The 19,092-nt window shown below is 39.5% G+C and overlaps 1 protein-coding gene across 1 annotated transcript in view; it reads left to right on the forward strand.

Annotated features, from left to right (window-relative positions):
* The window catches only part of LOC126768007 (relaxin receptor 2), a 57,157-nt gene extending 41,936 nt beyond the window's left edge, over positions 1-15,221 (forward strand). The window contains exons 8-12 of the mRNA XM_050485843.1: positions 5,222-5,293; positions 5,374-5,817; positions 10,686-11,230; positions 11,344-11,544; positions 11,653-15,221. Of these exons, the coding sequence (XP_050341800.1) occupies positions 5,222-5,293; positions 5,374-5,817; positions 10,686-11,230; positions 11,344-11,544; positions 11,653-11,696 (1,306 nt within the window). The 3' untranslated portion in view covers positions 11,697-15,221. The remainder of the gene's footprint in view (positions 1-5,221; positions 5,294-5,373; positions 5,818-10,685; positions 11,231-11,343; positions 11,545-11,652) is intronic.
* Positions 15,222-19,092: the final 3,871 nt, after the last annotated feature.

Genomic DNA, 19,092 nt, shown 5'->3' on the forward strand with positions numbered 1-19,092 from the left:
TGTATATGTACATTAGGAATCAACGATGATAGCGGAATAAAACTTTACAAAATTACGGTATTTGAAAAATATGTAATTGACTGATAATGAAATCTCGATTATCACTTTTTCATGCGAGAGTATAAAATGTTCGGGGACACCCGAACTTAGCCCTTCCTTACTTGTTCTCTCTTAAATTTAATTGTTTTTAAGTCATTTGAGGACGCGTATGCATCAATACATTTGTTATGAATATCGTGGGAACAGCCGGCTGTTTATTGTAAGCTCACCCTTTTCAAAATATTTGTATATAGTTAATCTGACTTGAATTTATGCTAATTATTTTCCCTTGATAATATACAAGGTATAACACTTTGGACGGGTCTCTCATATAATTGTAGTTTTTGGGCACAGTATTGGTTATTAAATCGGTTATTGACCGTTGGGAGATAAAAGCGAAAATGTGAGGTCTGTTATACATTTAAACCATTTATCAGAGGACGATTTAGTAAACTTCAGCTTTGTTAAAGCTTTTGAATGTAGTGGAACATTATTGAGAGCCTTGTTTATTTGCGATGAAGATTTGCGTTGCGTTGGATATACATATATTAATTTCGGTTAAAGAAAAAACTGCAGCAACGTTAGGATTTTTTAAATTAATGTTTATAGAAACATAAAGAAGTCAAGATTTATTTTGTGTCAACCAAAATTAGACGACGTTCAACTTTTTGTGTACTTCCAAAACTGCTTGGTTTCAGCAGAACAGTGCAGTCACTTTGCAAAAAAATAGTTGAGAGTTTGGGTATATTATGTAGCTGTAAGCCAAAAAACATACCTGAGCATCTTAAAAAATTTGGAAAGCTTATTTCTAATACAGATTGCCTTCAGACAGGTAATACCACAGTTTCTTTTACTTTATTGGCGTAGACACCGCTTACGCGGTTATAGCCAAGCACCTGTCAGCCTCTGCACCATATAGCAGGACGGGAATAATGAGTGACTTATAGAGCTTGGCCTTTCTTCGTCGAGAGAGGACTTTACTTCTCAATTGCCAACTCATTCCAAGGTAGCATCTGTTGGCAAGAGTGATTCTGCGCTTCAATTTAAGGCTCGGCGTACGTCAGCAGCTGTACACTACGAGTATTATAGAAGATTGTATCTGATCGATTAAGCTTTTTCAAGATTTGGTGTATGGTTAATATCTGGTCAGTTGTTGATTTTTCAGGCCTAAAGCCACACTGATGTGGGCCAATCAGTTTGTTGACGGTGCACTTTAATCTTGCACACAGTACGCTCGCAGATTGGGGGGCTCCCTTTTTTGTGGATTGGGCAGAGCATATTTCTTATATTACCATATTCTATAAAGGAGCTGATGCATGCTCCTTATCAATTCTTCGCCGCCGTGTTTGAATGACTCAGCCGGCAATCCATCCGCAACCGCCGCTTTGTTGTTTTTCAGGTGGGTTCGAACTTCTACATGGCAATGGAACGTCTGCTCCATCGCCATCGATTGGGGAATCGCGTTCACCATCTCCTAGTGTTATGCTTTCACTGCCATTCAGCAGGCTGGAGAAGTGTTCCCACTTAGTATTAGTATTAGTATGCTATGGGCATCAGTCACTAGATCACCTCAGGGGGTTCTAAATGAGTATTCTTCGGACTGGAAACTTCTGTTAGTCGCCGCATATTTTCGTAGAATTTTCGAGCATTAACCCTGTGGGCAGTTTGTCAAGCTCTTTGTACGCACGCATTTCGGCCTCTCTCTTTTCTCTTTGCAAATGCGTCTCGCTTCCATCTTCAGGTCTCGATATCTATCGCATCCCGCACGTGTTGTTTTGCCTTTTCCGTAAAACCAATGGTTTCGTTTACAGCTGGGTAAGGATCTTGAAATGCCCTCCCACTCTCAGAGAGCAGGAGTGCAAGTTGAGTAGAAAATCGTTCGGCCAACTGTTGTAATTGCAGTTTCTCGACGTCGAACCTTCCTTATGTTTGTTGACATGCATTTTTTGCTGCACAAAGGCGGGTGCGTATTTTGACTGCAACAAGATGTTGGGCCGAGTCAATTCTAGGACCTCGGAGCATATGTACGTCTAAAACACTGGAGACGTGTTTTCCGTTTGTCAGAACCATAACCAGGTAGTTTAATGAATCTCTCATCCGAGGTTGTTTTCCACTTTTCATTGGGGGTGTTTTTTACGTGGCGGGTCCCAAACTCAGCGCAAAACCATGGGAAGGAATGTTTCACCTTCTCACTTTAGCTCACCTTTACACGGTTGGCTTTGGCTACCCAGATGATACTTGGTCCAAGACCGGAAGTCGTGGGCTGCTTGAGCCATGTGTAAAAGATTCGGGCCACTTCCAAGTGAAAGGCGCTCAGAGAACTTCACAGAACTCTGGACCAGCCCTGAATCAAATTTGACAGTATTTCCGACATAAAAAAATTACTCAAAATCAGCGTTTTGGAGAAATCCCTCCATTAGTATAACGAACACCCTTCTATTTATTAGTGTCCACACAACAATAATTGTAAGCTCAATCAGCTGCCAAGCAAACAAATAAAAGCAGCAAGTAAGAAAGCAAAGAGTACTTAACAATTTTCGTGCATCCGCTTGGTTATTGGTTATTAGTGTGCCGGGTTTGCCGCAGTGTTTGCTTTTGAATATAATTTTCCAATTCATTATCTCACAAACAACACGTTGAAGTAAAAATTATTGACAGTCGCACAGCGCAATTACCATCATTTTTAGGAAAAAGTATTGATACAATATTTTGCGTTCGCTCAGACCTGTCCGATCAAACTCGTTACGAAATTATAACCATAAGCCTTCACACACACGAGTACAAATATTTAAGGGTAAAAATGTGTAAATATTTAACTGTTGCCGGTTGTGTTGTTGAAGCATTTGGCAAATCAACAGCAAAAGAAGCTAACGGTATTACAATAAAAACTGTGTATGTGTGCATGTATTGTGGCAGTTACTTTGCAAATTTGCTCATATCGGCGCATTTTTTAACAAACGGCACGTACCATTGATGCCACCGAGCGAATGCGTCAAGGCTAGTTATGCCGCTTTTGGCCTGCGCTAGATATTTGACGCTACATTGCCAGCTTCAAGGTAACAAAAGTTGTTCAAATACACGTGTAATCCTTTTCGTGGGTCACACTGGGAATTTTTGAGCAAATAACGGTTATATTCACTTTTAAATAACTAATAAAAATTGCATACGCTATTAAAAGGGAAAATGTAAATAGGTACTACGTGACGTATGAGTAATGTGTGCATAACTTTTAGCCTGTGCTGCATAAAGCTGCATTTTTTATTTAATTTTAGAAATGCAGTGTGGAAATATAGGAGCAAGCCATAAGTTTTATAGTAAAAATATAACGGTTATACTTTTGGCACGTGCCTGATCGTGAACTTCCACACCTATTCGCGAAGTTTGTTGTGTTGTTTTATTCAGCAAAAGGTCGGACCAAAAAGCTTGGAGTAGTCTTCCAGTTGTTAAGTTATACTTTTGGTTGCTGGTATGCGGTAGCTGAGCCTAAAACGTATTCTCTGTCGATTTATATACATATGTACACTAGATCCAATAAAATTTTGTGCATTATTATAATTACCTATGCTACGAGACTGGCTCGTCCCAAGTGATCGTGTGAAATAAACTATAATATTTCTTTTTTGTCTTTATTAATTCTGAAAAAAGCATTTCGATTTTTCTTCAGTTTATTTTTTTTGTTGAAATTTTCCTCGCTTTCACACTCGCGCGATATTCTCTTACTAATTCTTCTTAAGGTTCACATAAAGCTCTTACTCAAAGCTCTCTCTAGAATTATTTCGCTTTACTTAGAGCGAGTCTAAAAAAATTGCTGTGGATAACGCTACACTTACACGATTCTTTACATTCCACTTCATTCTACCATTCATCGTATTAGCAATAACTTTAATTCACTTACTATTTCTCCACCAAACAGGATCTAATAACCCTATGGGATTAAATTCCAATATCGACAAAATTCCCTTCCACCCCTACTTCTCATACAAAGATATTGTAAGATTCATTGTCACCTGCTTTCCAACTTTCTTCACTGGAAAGAATATTTCTTACTGATGTCAATACAGAGAAGACAGGAAGGTCCAAAGACTACAGTTGAGGCGCAGTAAAAAAATTTCCAAGGAATGGTATCACTTCTAAAATCTGGGTATACCCCCAACATAGTAGAGTCTTATCGCTCGATTACTCTCCTTCTCCCAGTAGTAAAGCCACTTGAGTTCTTACCATACCCCAGCCTCACACATCATCTGAGCTCAGCCAGCCATCAATATGGTACTTGATAGAACGCTGATGATTGCACGACATTGACGTCCGCTACCGATGACATGTGTTCGAAAGTAAAATGAGTTTAAAACTGTTTTTTGATTAGTCCACAGCGACCATATTTACCTATTAGAATAAGAAGTACAGACATGACCTTGATGACATTACGATTCCAAGAGTGAACAAAGACAAACTTTTCGATATTACCTTTCATAGTGTTAAAGTCTTCACTACACATACAATCGCATCCATTATCAAAGTACAGAACCGCAACAAGGTCCTCAAGTCACTAGCCGGTAGTATTTGCCACATGTACAAAGAAATGTTGCAGACCACTTACAAGTCAAACAGCAGGCCAGTCATTAATTATAAGGCCCCAATATGGTCATCTGAATGCAATAGGACGCAGCTAAAGAAGGTACAGACAAGTCAGAATATCGGGGATTGTCAGAGGATGTCTCCCTAAAGGACATAATGACTCTTCGCCAAATAGTTTCTGCATCCTAGAGACAAAAAGAAAACATTCCTACAATACAACAACGAACTTCAATGAATACTGAGACGATTTCGGACGTGTACTAAACGCAACTTCGTTCTGGATGCTGTAACAGGTTATACTTCTAGCCTGACTTAACATACTAAACGCACCTAAGACCCCTCTCAATTTGTTCCGACTCCGTCGAAACAGCCCGTACCCTGGACCACACGTTACATGATTTCGATGATAGTTGATTTTGCTACAACTACTTCCGAATTTTGTTTTTGTCCGGTTTTTTTCTTCAGCAGATTGGCCGTATATCGCTGACCATGCCTTAGAATCAATAAAACTGTTAAATAAATATAAAAGTAGTGAAAATATAAATAAAATTAATAATTCTCATTTATAATTCCACACTCAACACTTATTTTCACATATTTTTTTTAGTCGGCTCATTGGCAATCCGTTGAAGGAACTCTCTGGTGAAGTATTTCTGCGTAGTACTTGTCTGGAAGCGCTGTGAGTATAACAAAATACACCCTTAATGAATACTTAATGAGCATAGCTGCTAATATTAAAAATAATTATTATTTTCACAGTTCCCTCAGCCACACACCCCTATACATCAGCCAACAGCTAATTGGATCTCTTAATATTTCTTATCTTAATTTGACGGGAATCCCATTCGAGCGCATAGATTTCGATGCCATCAATCAGATGTCCAATCTCAAGTATATTGTGTTTGAGCGTTTCTATTTTTGCTCGATGACACCGCAAGTTCGTATGTGTAAGCCGAATAGTGACGGTGTTTCATCATTTCGCGATCTGCTGAGTAAACCGGTGCTGCGCTACTCGGCTTGGATAATGGCTTTTGTAACGGTGGTAGGAAATATAATGGTACTTTGGGGACGTTTCATCTATCGCGATGAGAATATTGCCGTTACAATGGTTATACGTAACTTGGCACTGGCTGATATATTAATGGGTTTCTACTTAATAACAATTGGCGTACAGGATTATCGTTATCGGAGCGAATATTACAAGTAAGTGGAAGAGTTTAATTATTAATGTTTTATGGCTTGTAATTAAGCAAAATTGGACATCAGAAAGGCAATCCCGACCTAGATTGGACTAAAGTCCCTTCATTCTATTAGCTCCCCTCTGAACCACCTCTTTTGATGATGATCAGTACCAACCGATAGTTGCGTTTCTACCTCCTGATAGCTTCTACAATAGTCGTTATATGGCGTTCCCAGTCTACTGGCATGTCGTTGTTCACCAAGTCCGGCATTGATTCTGCCGAGACTCAGCTAAGTCTGTAACACATTTGGCGATTAGATATCAACAAGTAGCAAAAGACATAGAAATTCGCTATTTTCCTGTGTCTAATTGTAGGGTGGTGCCTGTTACGGCTATGCTGTATCTGGATAACACTCTGTCCTGGAACTCAATAGGATATTCCATCCACTAACAGTTCAAAGCATTATTTCACTAACCTACCTTACTATGCGATGTGGAGGTGTGGACAATGACATCATCTGATTAGTCGGTCTTAGAAGTATTTGGAAACAAGTAAGGAAGGGCTAAGTTCGGGTGTCAGTGATAAGCATGATGATAATCGAGATTTCATTATACGTCATTTACATATTTTTCAAATACCGTATTTTTGTAAAGTTTTATTCCGCTATCATCATTGGTTCCTAATGTACTATATATTATACAGAGAAGGCATCAGATGGAATTCAAAATAGCGTTATATTGGAAGAAGGCGTGGTTGTGAACCGATTTCACCCATATTTCGTATATAAGTGGGCGACGCCACGCCCATTTTCAATTTTAAAAAAAGCCTGGGTGCAGCTTCATTCTGCAATTTCTTCCGTAAAATTGAGTGTTTCTGACGTTTTTTGTTAGTCGGTTAACGCACTTTTAGTGATTTTCAACATAACCTTTGTATGGGAGGTGGGCGTGGTTATTATCCGATTTCTTCCATTTTTGAACTGTATATGGAAATGCCTGAAGAAAACGACTCTGTAGAGTATGGTTGACTTAGCTATAGTAGTTACCGGGATACGTACAAAAAACTTAGTAGAGGGCGGGGCCACGCCCACTTTTCCAAAAAAATTGCGTCCAAATATGCTCCTCCCTAATGCGATCCTTTGTGCCAAATTTCACTTTAATATCTTTATTTATGGCTTAGTTATGACACTTTATAGGTTTTCGGTTTCCGCCATTTTGTGGGCGTGGCAGTTGGCCGATTTTGCCCATCTTCGAACTTAATCTTCTTATGGAGCCAAGCAATACGTGTACCAAGTTTCATCATGATATCTCAATTTTTACTCAAGTTACAGCTTGCACGGACGGACAGACGGACGGACGGACAGACAGACATCCGGATTTCGACTCTACTCGTCACCCTGATCGCTTTGGTATATATAACCCTATATCTGACTCTTTTAGTTTTAGGACTTACAAACAACCGTTATGTGAACAAAACTATAATACTCTCCTTAGCAACATTGTTGCGAGAGTATAAAAAGGTTTTGCAAAAGATTTATGGTTCTTTGCCCATTGGCTATAGCGAATACCGCAGTCAATGGAACGATGAGATATACGATTGACATAGTTCAGTGAATAAAGAGATAGCGGCTGCGCTGGTTAGGCCATGTTGTCCGGATGGAGGAGAACACTCCAGCTTTGAAGGTTTTCGATTCAGTACCCGCCGATGGAAGCAGAGGAAGAAGAAGGGCTCCAATTTGTTAGAGATATCAGGTGGAGAAGGACCTGTTTGGAATTTCCCATATAGAAGCTTTTCTCTGCGCCTTCTTCTACCTCCACCTTATCCCACTCTTCTCTGGAAGGGAAGGCAATATTGGAAACCAAAATTAAATTCAACTCTATAAGATTTCGAAAACTGATGTGATGTGGACTATTAATTAACATATAAACTTGAACTACAGAACGTCGGTGATGGCAACGAAAGCATTCAAAAACTTATAAAATCGACCCACATTCGATAGTACAGTCTCCAAGACGGTTACACGTTAAATATTATCGGTCGGTGCTTCGATTATTGCTTTTGGAAGGGAAATCAAATATTGGGGTAATGATTTTCAACTTGATCGCGCGACGCCATTGCCGAGCCACACTCAGATGCCTCCAAAATGGCCATCTCGGAGAGTAACGCCACAAAAGTCTATGTTCTATAATTGACAGATCGCTCGTTCAAGATGCGCAAGTGAGCTGAGACATTTGAAATCGCAAAAATTTGCCTAAACTTCTGCATGAAATATTGGGTATGAGAAAGCTGTTGGTGTGATGAATATGTTAACACTCAGTGTTTGACGTTGTTTAAGGGTAATTCGAAGGTGTGACCGAATCCAAAAAAACGGTCGGAATAGTGGACTTCACCCGGTGAACCTGCTAAGAAGAAGGTGAAAACGGATGCAAAACTTGGAAAACGACAGAACGGTCACATGCCTCAATCATGCTCATCGAACTGGAGAAGAAAAAAATATCGGGTGAGGCTGTGCCGGAGCACACGGCCGTTGGTTTTAACGTGAAACGTCTACGTTAGCAAATCCCTTTTAAAGTAAAAGATTGAAATGAAAACAAGATTGACGCTGTTTGAAGTATTTTAATAACATGATCCGAAGTTGCACCGCGTCGATCAGTACGTCGAAAATCGCTGGTTGCCATCATGTACGGAGTCACCCGCACGTTGAGGTCGAATTGACGAGGTACGCCGTAGTATTTTTTAGGGAAAGATAGTTCCTCGCCGTGAACATCATAGATTATGTTGATCGGAGATGCGTTCTGTCCCGGAGCAATATCCAAACATTGTTCCTCATTCCATAGCAAAGTATGTTGTCGAGCCAGAAGGATTCAGATTTTAAAAATTCGAGCCCCATAAGTCATCAATATCTTTGTCAAACACACTCCAGTCGACTTTATGTCATAGTTTTGTACAGCGGTTGGTTTACCAAATAACGCGGCCTTGATAACGACTATGTACTAAACTACTCAATTAATTCGATTTATGAATAAGTTTAATGTCGTCGTCTACGGTAATTTGCACCATTTTTTTTAATCGATATAACCTGCGACTATAATAGTTACCTTCGTAGCGTAATCGACGAATTTGCATAAATGGTAACCGCGGTGAAATCAATCGAATGCTGTTCGGGTCAAGCAGCGGCAGTCCGCTTGGCTTTGGAGGATAACGAAAACCGTTTGAGCGCGACAGCGTTGGGATTTTATTTGCATCTATCGATTTGCTACAGGTACTGCATAAGCGAAATTCCGTCACATTTTCATCGGGTAATTTTGTTTGAAGGAGAGAAATGCTAAGATTTTTCACTTTCTTTAATTCTCTTTCTAACCAAAGTCGATCACAAACGCTGCAAGATAAACCAAACGTATTTTCTTCAAATACCGTTTTAAGGCGTTTGTCCGCTGAACGCCAATGATTTTGCATTGCTTCGCTTCTACTTATATTTACATCTCTCAGTTCCGTAGCAGATCCAATAGACATATCAATCGTCTGTTCATTCGTTACGTCCATAAGTATAGGTATTCCATTGGTAGAGGTACTCGCGAGGTTGGCGGCAGCAGCTTTGCGACTTTCTCGAAACCGTCTTGCTCGCTCGGCGCCGGACATTGGGTTACCTATGCGTGGCCCATAGCCCCCTCTTTGTAACGATAGCCGTAATTTATATTTCTGGCTGGCTCTTGCACGAGCTGAGGCCGACATAGCAAAAGTTTATATATTTATTATCACTTTCTGGTTATTTTAAATATAAATACTATGCAAATTACACTTATTTTTGTATAAATCAATCGGTTTAAATAAACTTGACAAACACACGAAAGAATAACTGCGCTATAAAGTCGGAGTCACGAGTTACACTGAATAGAAACAAGCGAGAGCGCCGGTTTCGCACAGCTAACGCAGTATGCCTCCCCCGCCGCACCGCTCGACCCGGACACGAACTCAATGTCATAACAGCGAGCTGACTATATAAGCGAAATATTCACACCACATTTTTGTTTCTAAGACTAATAGTTTTTTAATTATTAAGGTACGATGATATAGACCTTTTTGTTACGGTCCACTTTTTAAACCTGGTACCCGTATGTTTCGGCGCGATTTTAAAGACGTTTCACGTCAAAAAATACTTTTCTACCAAAACAAACGCACCGGCTCACACCTCCGTCGTCTTCACGTCACGTTGAACAAATTAGGTTGCAGGTATTCTCCAGATTTGACTTCGAGCGACTTCTTTCTTTTTTCAAACCTGAAAAAAAATAGGCAGAGTTTTGAGTTGCATATATACATAGTAAAAAGAAAAAAAAAAAGAGCTCAATAAAGTTAACGCTGGTTGAGTCTCGTATTTATACATACATAAAAGCAGTGCCAATGAAAAAGTAGAAAGAAAGAGCCTAGCTAAATTCAAGAATTGTTTCTTCTTTATAATAGTCTTATTCTTAGAAACAAAGCATGACAAGCAGACTTTTTATGTGAAACTTAATCGCTCCGTAGATATGCAATCATCATCGATTGTAATTCTGAGAAACAAAACGTTCCCTTATATAAAAAAAAAAGCATACTACATTCATATCTCGCACTCTTGGTCACATATTTTAGGAAAAGAACACATAACTACTCATTCTTTGAACTACCAGTCCGGTATTGTTCAAATACCGTGATGAATTGAAGTGAATTTTTTGTTGTTCGTAACGGCAATCCCATGTCTATGCGTCGTCTAAACACTTGTCAAAACTCGTGTCTTCATACTTTCTTCATACTTCATGGCTACCAAATGAACTTGCATTTCTAATTAAATTTGCTGCCATCTTCTACACACTTATTTTTATGAGTTTTTTTTTCTTGTTTTACCCCATTCACATACAGAGTTGCACTCGATTGGATCACCTCCTGGCAGTGCGCCGCTATCGGCTCGCTGGCCGTCACATCATCCGAGGTGTCCATGCTGATACTCGCCTTCATGTCATTCGAACGTTTTCTACTTATCGCCGATCCGTTTCGCAGTCAACACCGTATCGGTATTAAGAATATTTTTATAGCTCTACTCGCTATTTGGTTGATGGGCGTGGGCATTGCTGTAGCGCCGGTTGCACTTTGGCACTCAAGCACCAAATTCTATGGCACCTACTCGGGCACATGCTTCCCGCTACACATACAGGAACCATATCCACTGGGTTGGCAATATTCGGCGTTCATCTTCTTGGGCGTGAATTTGTTTTTACTACTAATGATTGCGCTACTCTATACAGCGTTGCTCATATCCATTTGGCGTACACGTAAAGCGACACCGCTCTCCCTGTTGGATTGTGAATTTGCGGTGCGTTTCTTTTTCATTGTGCTTACGGATGTGTTGTGTTGGGCGCCTATTATTGCCATGAAGATTTGGGTCTTCTTCAACTATAACATTTCGGGTAAGTAAGAAATCGTAAATTTTATTACCCATACGCAATGTTGGACGCGGTATGCAATATACTTATGCTTGTATGCATGTGTGTATATGTGTTTGCTTCTTTTTTACGAGCAGACGATATCTACGCTTGGTTGGTAGTCTTCATATTGCCGCTGAATTCCGCTGTCAATCCGCTGCTGTACACCTTCACCACACCGAAATATCGCAATCAAATACTTTTGCGCGGTTGGAAGAAAATAACATCGCGGCGTCGTGCTGATCCGTCCAATGGTTTGGCGACGACAATTGCAACCGCTACAGCATCATCAAATCCGGGTGAGTTACAAACATTAACAAGTGAGTCGTGTGTGTGTGCGTGTGTGTATATTCAAGTGTTTGTTTTGGTAATCACAATAATATTAACAAATTTCAACCTTCTTGCAGATGAATCGTCGAGCAAGGCCATACCGCTGACAGTGAATCACTGAGAGTAACTTTCCTCTTATAAATATAAATTCAAGGGTGGTTCATATACTGGTTTTTGTTAGATTAACATTCCTACTTTAAGTGACTTATTATGTTTTTATCTCGAGGTTGTCCTGCACCCGAAACGTTCCCGTTCCCGAATAATAGTTCGTTACAACTTGGGCCTCGCGGTAAGCAGAAAGTAAGTGTGTAATGATAGTGCATTTATCATTAATTATCTCAAAGAAAGTTTAGCTTAAAGAAGTCTAACTTGATCCTATAGCGATTAGCACTAACCGTAATTAAGTATCCTATAGTATTTCGAAAGAAAAATGGACCAATGTTGCCACTTTTTAAACTCACATTTTCAGAAATGCATTGGTTTCCCCTGGAGGAATTGGTTTTTCTTCTAAACCTAATAAGTTAGGTTAGGTTAGGTTAATCTGGTAGGTCAATAAGCCACGCATAGACCAGTTTCGGTCCTTTGAAATACTAGATGGAGTTTAGGTCCAAGAGGAGTAGTCATCCTTTAGGATGCCTGCGCTTGAAGCGAATTTTAACAGACTCTGCGGCCTCACTATCGATACCTCCTCCAGTGTATCATACCGTGTCGGCCCCAGATGGTTACAGAGTAGTATTTTCAATGCGGGACAAGTGCACAAGATATGCTCCATTGTTTTCCTGGTGCCCTGCTCTAGACATTTTCTGCAGTTTTCTCGATCTGGCTGTCCCATCCTGCGGCCGTGCGTCGCCACCAGACAGTGACCAGCTAGTATTCCCATCATGTTCCTACAGTATCTTCTATCGTTGCCAATAGGAATTTTGTGTACTTCCGATCTATCGTTTTGCACATGATTTTTGCAGTTTTGCACCTAGGTAACTCGTTTCATCGGGTTTTGATTTTCTTTATCATGCTTCTGTCAAGATCGTCGTATAAACAATGCATGTATTCCTAATGTCCATCACGTTTTCGGATATTAACCGTACACCATTCTTGGCAACCTCGTCCACTATTACATTGTCCTCGATGCCTCTGTGGGCTCCCACCCAGGAGAAGTGAAGTTGCTTACTTCTGGCAACACTTTCCATTGCTGCCCTGCTTCTCCAAGACACTTCTGGCCGATATGCGATACGAAGTTACTGCCTTGATTGCTGCTTGGCTGTCTACTTAGATGTTGACTCTGAAATTGCATGCAGGTGCATTAGAGGCCAGTTCCGCGACTTTCGCAATAGCAAACACCTCAGCTTAAAATATAGAGCAGTGATCCGGCAACTTAAAAGATTGCCTTATACCTAACTCTGGACAGTATATTCCTGGACCAACTCCATCGTTCATTTTCGCGCCATCCGTATAGCTGTTTATAGTCTTGTACGCAGCTAACATTCTTTTACGCCAGCCATCTTTTTCTTTGTTTACTTTGAATCTTCTTTCCCAGTTGAAAAGTGGGGTCATGTAGTCGGTGTTTTCCAAACTGCCATTACTCACCGTGCTATGGCCGAAGGTTCAATATGTAAATTCTCCTGCAGCCAGCAGTCGTCTCGCCGATTTTGCTGCGCAGTTTTCAGCGAATAGGTCAAGAGGTGGCAGGTTGGAGTTTTTCTTAAAGTTCGCGTTATGCACAACGTAGCGATTTGTTTTTTTTCTTCAGGCTTGCAGGGAGTTTAGCAGATTATATTCATGTTATTAACCTTTATACTGTTGTGTTATCTTAAATTTACTTATTTTTAGACTACAAATGTTAACGTATTTCTACTTTTATCGGAAAGTGATGTTTCAATACTCCGTCTTATATTATAGTCCAGAGCAGTTACTCAAGTACTGAGCCTTGTAGTATTACATCTATTTTCTGCATTCCTTAGGTTCTTTTCCACACTGGTTTTGGAATAGTCAGTCACGAAATTGAATGATGTACTCATCAATTACACTGTTATTCTCATTGTTCTTGTTAAATCGGTTATCTAAATCCTATTTGGGGGACAATACTCAAGTTAGTTGCAATCAAAACCCTACAAAGGAAGGTCCAGGAAACGTGCAGTTTCGACGGAAGGTCGGGTCGGGGCGGGCGCGAGCTGTGTTCAATGAGGAGGTAGTTAGAGTCCATAAGTTGCCTAAGAGTCACTCAAGATGCAGGAGAGAGTGCAGTGCAGGCGACCATATCGGTATTTATGGCCTGCTGATTGCCTTGTAGGTTGATTGGTGACAGCATTTAGAGAAAACTCTTTCCTAGGTCGACTAAAAACTTAAAGATTTGTTTTGTATCTTGGCAATACCATAATCGAGTTCGTATGCGGAGTGAAAGAATACAGGCTGTGGAGTGTAACACCAAAAATCTTAGCGTCGAAATTTTTATGTTATCGACTGCAATATTTGGATTTAGTATGCACTCCTTAGTAAAATGGTCGCTGTGGATTTGGTGGAGACTAGTGTTAGCCTCCTTGAAAAGAAGAAGCGAGAAAGCTCGGTGAGTTAGCTATCCAACCAATCCTTTTAGTTAGTTGAAAGCGTTTGTACGCTGCTAAATCCACAGAAATATTATCCTTTCTTATACGAGCCATTACTGTCAAAATAGTCTGTGTGTCTAACAATCTCACCAAATGGACCACCCTTTATATAAATAAATATATAAGTGTGTATTTCGTTGCCACCAAGTGGTTGTACGGGCATTTACCATATATTAAGAACACATAGCATATACATACAAACATGTAGTATATACATAACCAGCTGTAAGTAGTGAAATATCTACATATGTACATACTAGCTACAACATGTAACTGCTACCTCAAGTTATCGAGTACAACAACAAGTGCAGTAGCAAGCGGTACTAAATAATATATATTTACCAAAGAAATTGTCTAGCACTTAAGCTGCATTTACATACAAACATACCGATATACATGCATATATGTACATATGTTGACATATAAGTATCTAGCTGTATGTGTATGCATAATTTACTATTACTAGTAAATATATATTTATTTATTTATTGTAATTGTATGAACGATTTATTTATATAGTAAAAATAATGCCAAATTTTATTCCACATACAAATATTGAAATGATGTGTTTTGAAGTAAAATGTTGAAAATAAGCGATAAAGCACACATACAGTGTCTAGAAATGCACCCTGCAGTAAAATATCAAACTAGTTCACAACTAGTACCTGACCGATCCAATTCAAGTTATTGTATGGTAAACTTTTCTATTTGACAAGTTAGTTATAGCAAATTTGGCATGAACTACAGTGATACACAGTGATTTTATTGTCTTAGATATAATATCGATTTTTGATATATTTGTGTCCACAGTTCATGAAGCTATCAATGGTTTTAAAAGGTTTGTTCGCTCGATCGTTAATTTTTAAATCTTTATTTACTTTCCTATTACCAAAATCAGAAAAGATGAAACAAAATAACAGATGCCAATTTTGTTTTAAAAAATAAGGATGCAAACAGAGAAAAAATGTCGAAAACATATATTATACAATATTTCAATAAACCCCCTTTAGGAACATTTATTTTATACGTTTCCAGTCGACAATCTTTTTCAATTCATTTCATTCTAAAATTGTGCGAAAATTTATCCAAATAATTGCGGATATAGTCTCGACTCAAATGTGATTCTAGACTCTGACAGTTTGTCAGTATACATTGTGACAAAAAAGTTCCCGGAAATTGTAATTTAAATTCCCCGGGTAAATGATATTTCAAAAAGTTTATAGGATTATCCTTAATTACTATGCCAAATATGAGCGCGATCTGTCTAGCAGTTTATTTACAGCAGCTGCTTAAGTCGGTACAACTCAGTAACACGTTGCGATTTTTAAAATGGATAAAAATATCGAACGAAGAATTTGTCTCAAATTGTGTATTTCTAACCAAATTTCATGTGCGAAATAGTTGCGAATGTTGGAAAAGACTTACGGTGATTTAGTTTCATCAAAAACACAAGCCTACGAGTGGTTTAAAGCCTTCAAAGACGGCCAAGAGCGAGTTGAAGCCACGCCGCATTCTGGACGACCTTCGACCACTTCAACTGATGAAAATATTAAAAAAGTGAAGTCGTCAGCCCAGTGTTAGAGAGATGGCCGTTCAAGTGAGTTTGGTGGATATTTTGGGTATGAAACGCATTCTTGCTCGATTCATGCCAATAAAGCTAAATTTTTTTCAAAAAGAGTACCGTAAACAGGTTTCTTTGGACATGCTTGATCGTGTTATTCCGAACCCACATTCATGGAGAGCATTATAATTACTGATGAGACATAGGTTTATGAGTTTGACATGCAAACAATTCAACAATCATCAAAATGGAGTGAAAAAAAAACGAACCGAAACCAAAAACCACGCCAAAGCCGCTCAAAAATCAAGGTGATGCTTATTGTTTTTTTTTTTTTTGATATTCCTGGTTTGATGCATCATGAATTTGTTCCAGAGGGACAGACGGTCAATAAGGAGTTCTATTTGTCCGTATTGAGGTATTTGCGTGAGAATATCCGTCGAAAACGTCCGGAATTGTGGAAGACAATTCATGGATTTTACACGGTGATAATGCACCAACGCATCGAGCCACGATTGTGACCGAATCTAATGACAAAAACGCAATGATTGATCTATGGTATTCCACCGTATTCCACAGATTTGGCTGCGTGTAATTTTTTGCTGTTCCCCAAACTGAAATTGCCGCTCCGTGGAATTCGTTTTCTGTCGATCGAAGAAATAAAACAAATTTCGCAAAAAAAGCTGAAAGCCATTCAAAAAAGTATTACATCTGGTGGGGATCATTTTGAAGGCGAAAAAATAAATATTTTGGGTTTTATTTACAGTTTATAGGCTACTTAAGAAATTTTCAGCTATCAACGCAAAACTTTTCCACAATTAATTTTCAAGAACAATTCTTGTAAAGTCTGTATCTTTCATTAAACGCTTTATTAATAATCCAATTTTTCTATTTTCCAAATTAAAATCGGGAATTTTTACAAATGTTATCTAAATAATATCTTTCCATGTTCGACGCTTTAACAAATTGTTTTAACATTCTTAACTTGATCACGTATCAAATTCCTGAGTTCATATTGAGAAGATATCTGTGGTTTAGATATTTCACTCTCTTATTCACATCCATTGATCGCCTCTACCGATATCTGGATATTTGACGACGTCACTGTTTCTAAGTAGTCCATGCCAATTACTTTCAAATGAAAGAATATACTAATACCAGTTGTTACTTTTGCGAAAATACTAAACTACCACTTGGCCTTCGGTCCATACTATTCCTAAGGTAATCAGTTTACAACTAGTAAATTTCACTGCGGGGTATATACTGTGTAATTCATATGTGTGTGCGCGTGTGTATGAGTGTATTTGTTGTTATCAAAAATAAAATATTTATGTTCAATTAAATGTGATAATACCTTACTTAAATAAAAGAGAGTTTCATTCAAATAATTTAAGTCTTTTCTTTCTCGTTATCATAAATCACTTAAACGGTAGGTGTGGTAAAAAACATAATTAAGCCATTATTAAGTTCCTTTTGCTGTCAATTGGATGGGATGTGCTGAATTTAAGAAAGCACAAAACTCCTAATTTTTTCCAGCTACTGTATTTTTTAGATCGATTCATTGAGCGCTTTAGAAGATATCCCATCCTTCAGGCGGTAGCTGCAAGCTTGCTATAGCCAACAGTAACATTTCAACTTGACCAAACTTCTTCAGATAATATTCATATCAAGGGTATGTGTTCATTTTAAAGGTCAGAAACAATTCTTTTACATATAGCTCAGGCTGCTCACGACTTCCGGTCTTTGGGTAGCCAAAGTACATCCGTTTGAAGGCGATCTAAAGTGAGAAGGCGAACCATCCCTCCTTAGGCTTGTGTGCTAAGTTTGGGACCCGCTACGTAAAAAAACGCCCACAATAAAAAGGTACAAACAGCTTCGGAAGAGAAACTCCTCTTTTGATGACGACCACAGCAAACGTAATAAGGACTATTACTTAAGGGCATGTACCTGGAATGTCCGGTTCCTTAATTGGGAAGGTGCCACTGCCCAGCTGGTTGATAGCCTCGTAAAAATAAAGGCTGATATCACCCGTCCCAGAAGGGCGATGAACGGGACAAGGACTAAGACGAGTAAGCCCCTGTGACATTTACTACAGTGGCAATATAAAGAAGTGCAAATTCGGTGTGGGATTCGTGGTAGGAGAGAGACTCAGTCGCCGAGTCCTGGCATTCACCCGGTGGATATACGTCGATCCACAATCCGCATCAAAGCGAAGTTCTTCAACATATCACTGACGGAAGAGAAGGACGATGTAACCAAAGATGCCAGCTATGAGCACTTGGAGCGCGCCTATGAGAACTGCCCCCGCCACGATGTCAATATCGTGCTTAACGCCAGCGTGAGCAAAGAATGTATCCTTGGCACAATAGTCGGTAAATTGGGTCGAGGCTGATCGACTTCCCCGAAATATGGTTATCTGTTGTACTAAATTCCAGCATAGAAAAATTCACCACTACTACTTGGCTGTCTCCGGATCGAAAAGCCACCAACCATATCGATCATGTTGTAATAGAGGGAAGACATGTCTCCAGTGTTTTAGACGTGAGTACGCTGAGAGATCTTAGCATTGGCTCGGACCAGTATTTTGTTACAACAAAGATATGCACCCGCCTCTGTGCAGCAAAAAACGCACGTCAAGCCAAGAAAGGTTCGACGTCGATTTTCTACTCGACTTGCACTCCTGTTTTCTGAGAGAGAGAGAGAGAGCCTACAATCGACGAGATTTTCACCATGCGCCAAATCTCGGAAAGAACCATGATATAATTGGCCATAACAACCGCGCCGTTAGTTCTGTTTTCTCCAGGTTGGACAAAGAAGCGAAGCAAATGAGTTTGGTAGTGAACGAGGGAAAGACGAAATATATTGTCATCAAACAAATAGTCGCTACTTAGCACCCACGTCACTGTTGACAGTCATAACTTCGAAGTTGTAGATAATTTCGTCTATCTTGGAAACAGCAACAACAATGTCAGCCGCGAAATCCAATGCAGAATAACTCTTGCTAACAGGTCTTGAGAAGTAAACTCCTCTCTTATTATGGTCCTTTGCGCATTGGCCACGGCGAATATGGCATTCGATAGAACGATGAGCTGTATGAGATATACGGTGACATTGACATAGTTCAGCGAATTAAAAGAGAGCGGATGCTCTGGCTAAACCATGTCGCCGAATGAACGAAAACACTCCAGCTCAGAAAGTATTCGACGCAGTACCTGCCGGTGGAAGCAGAGGAAGAGGAACACCTCCACTCCGTTGAAAAAGGACCTGGCTTCGCTTGAAATCTCCAATTGGCGCTAAGCAGCGAAAAGGAATAACGACTGGCGGGCTGTTATAAACACGGCTATGACCGCGTAGGCAGG

This window comes from Bactrocera neohumeralis, chromosome 2 (assembly GCF_024586455.1).
Source record: "Bactrocera neohumeralis isolate Rockhampton chromosome 2, APGP_CSIRO_Bneo_wtdbg2-racon-allhic-juicebox.fasta_v2, whole genome shotgun sequence".
Lineage (NCBI taxonomy): Eukaryota > Metazoa > Arthropoda > Insecta > Diptera > Tephritidae > Bactrocera > Bactrocera neohumeralis.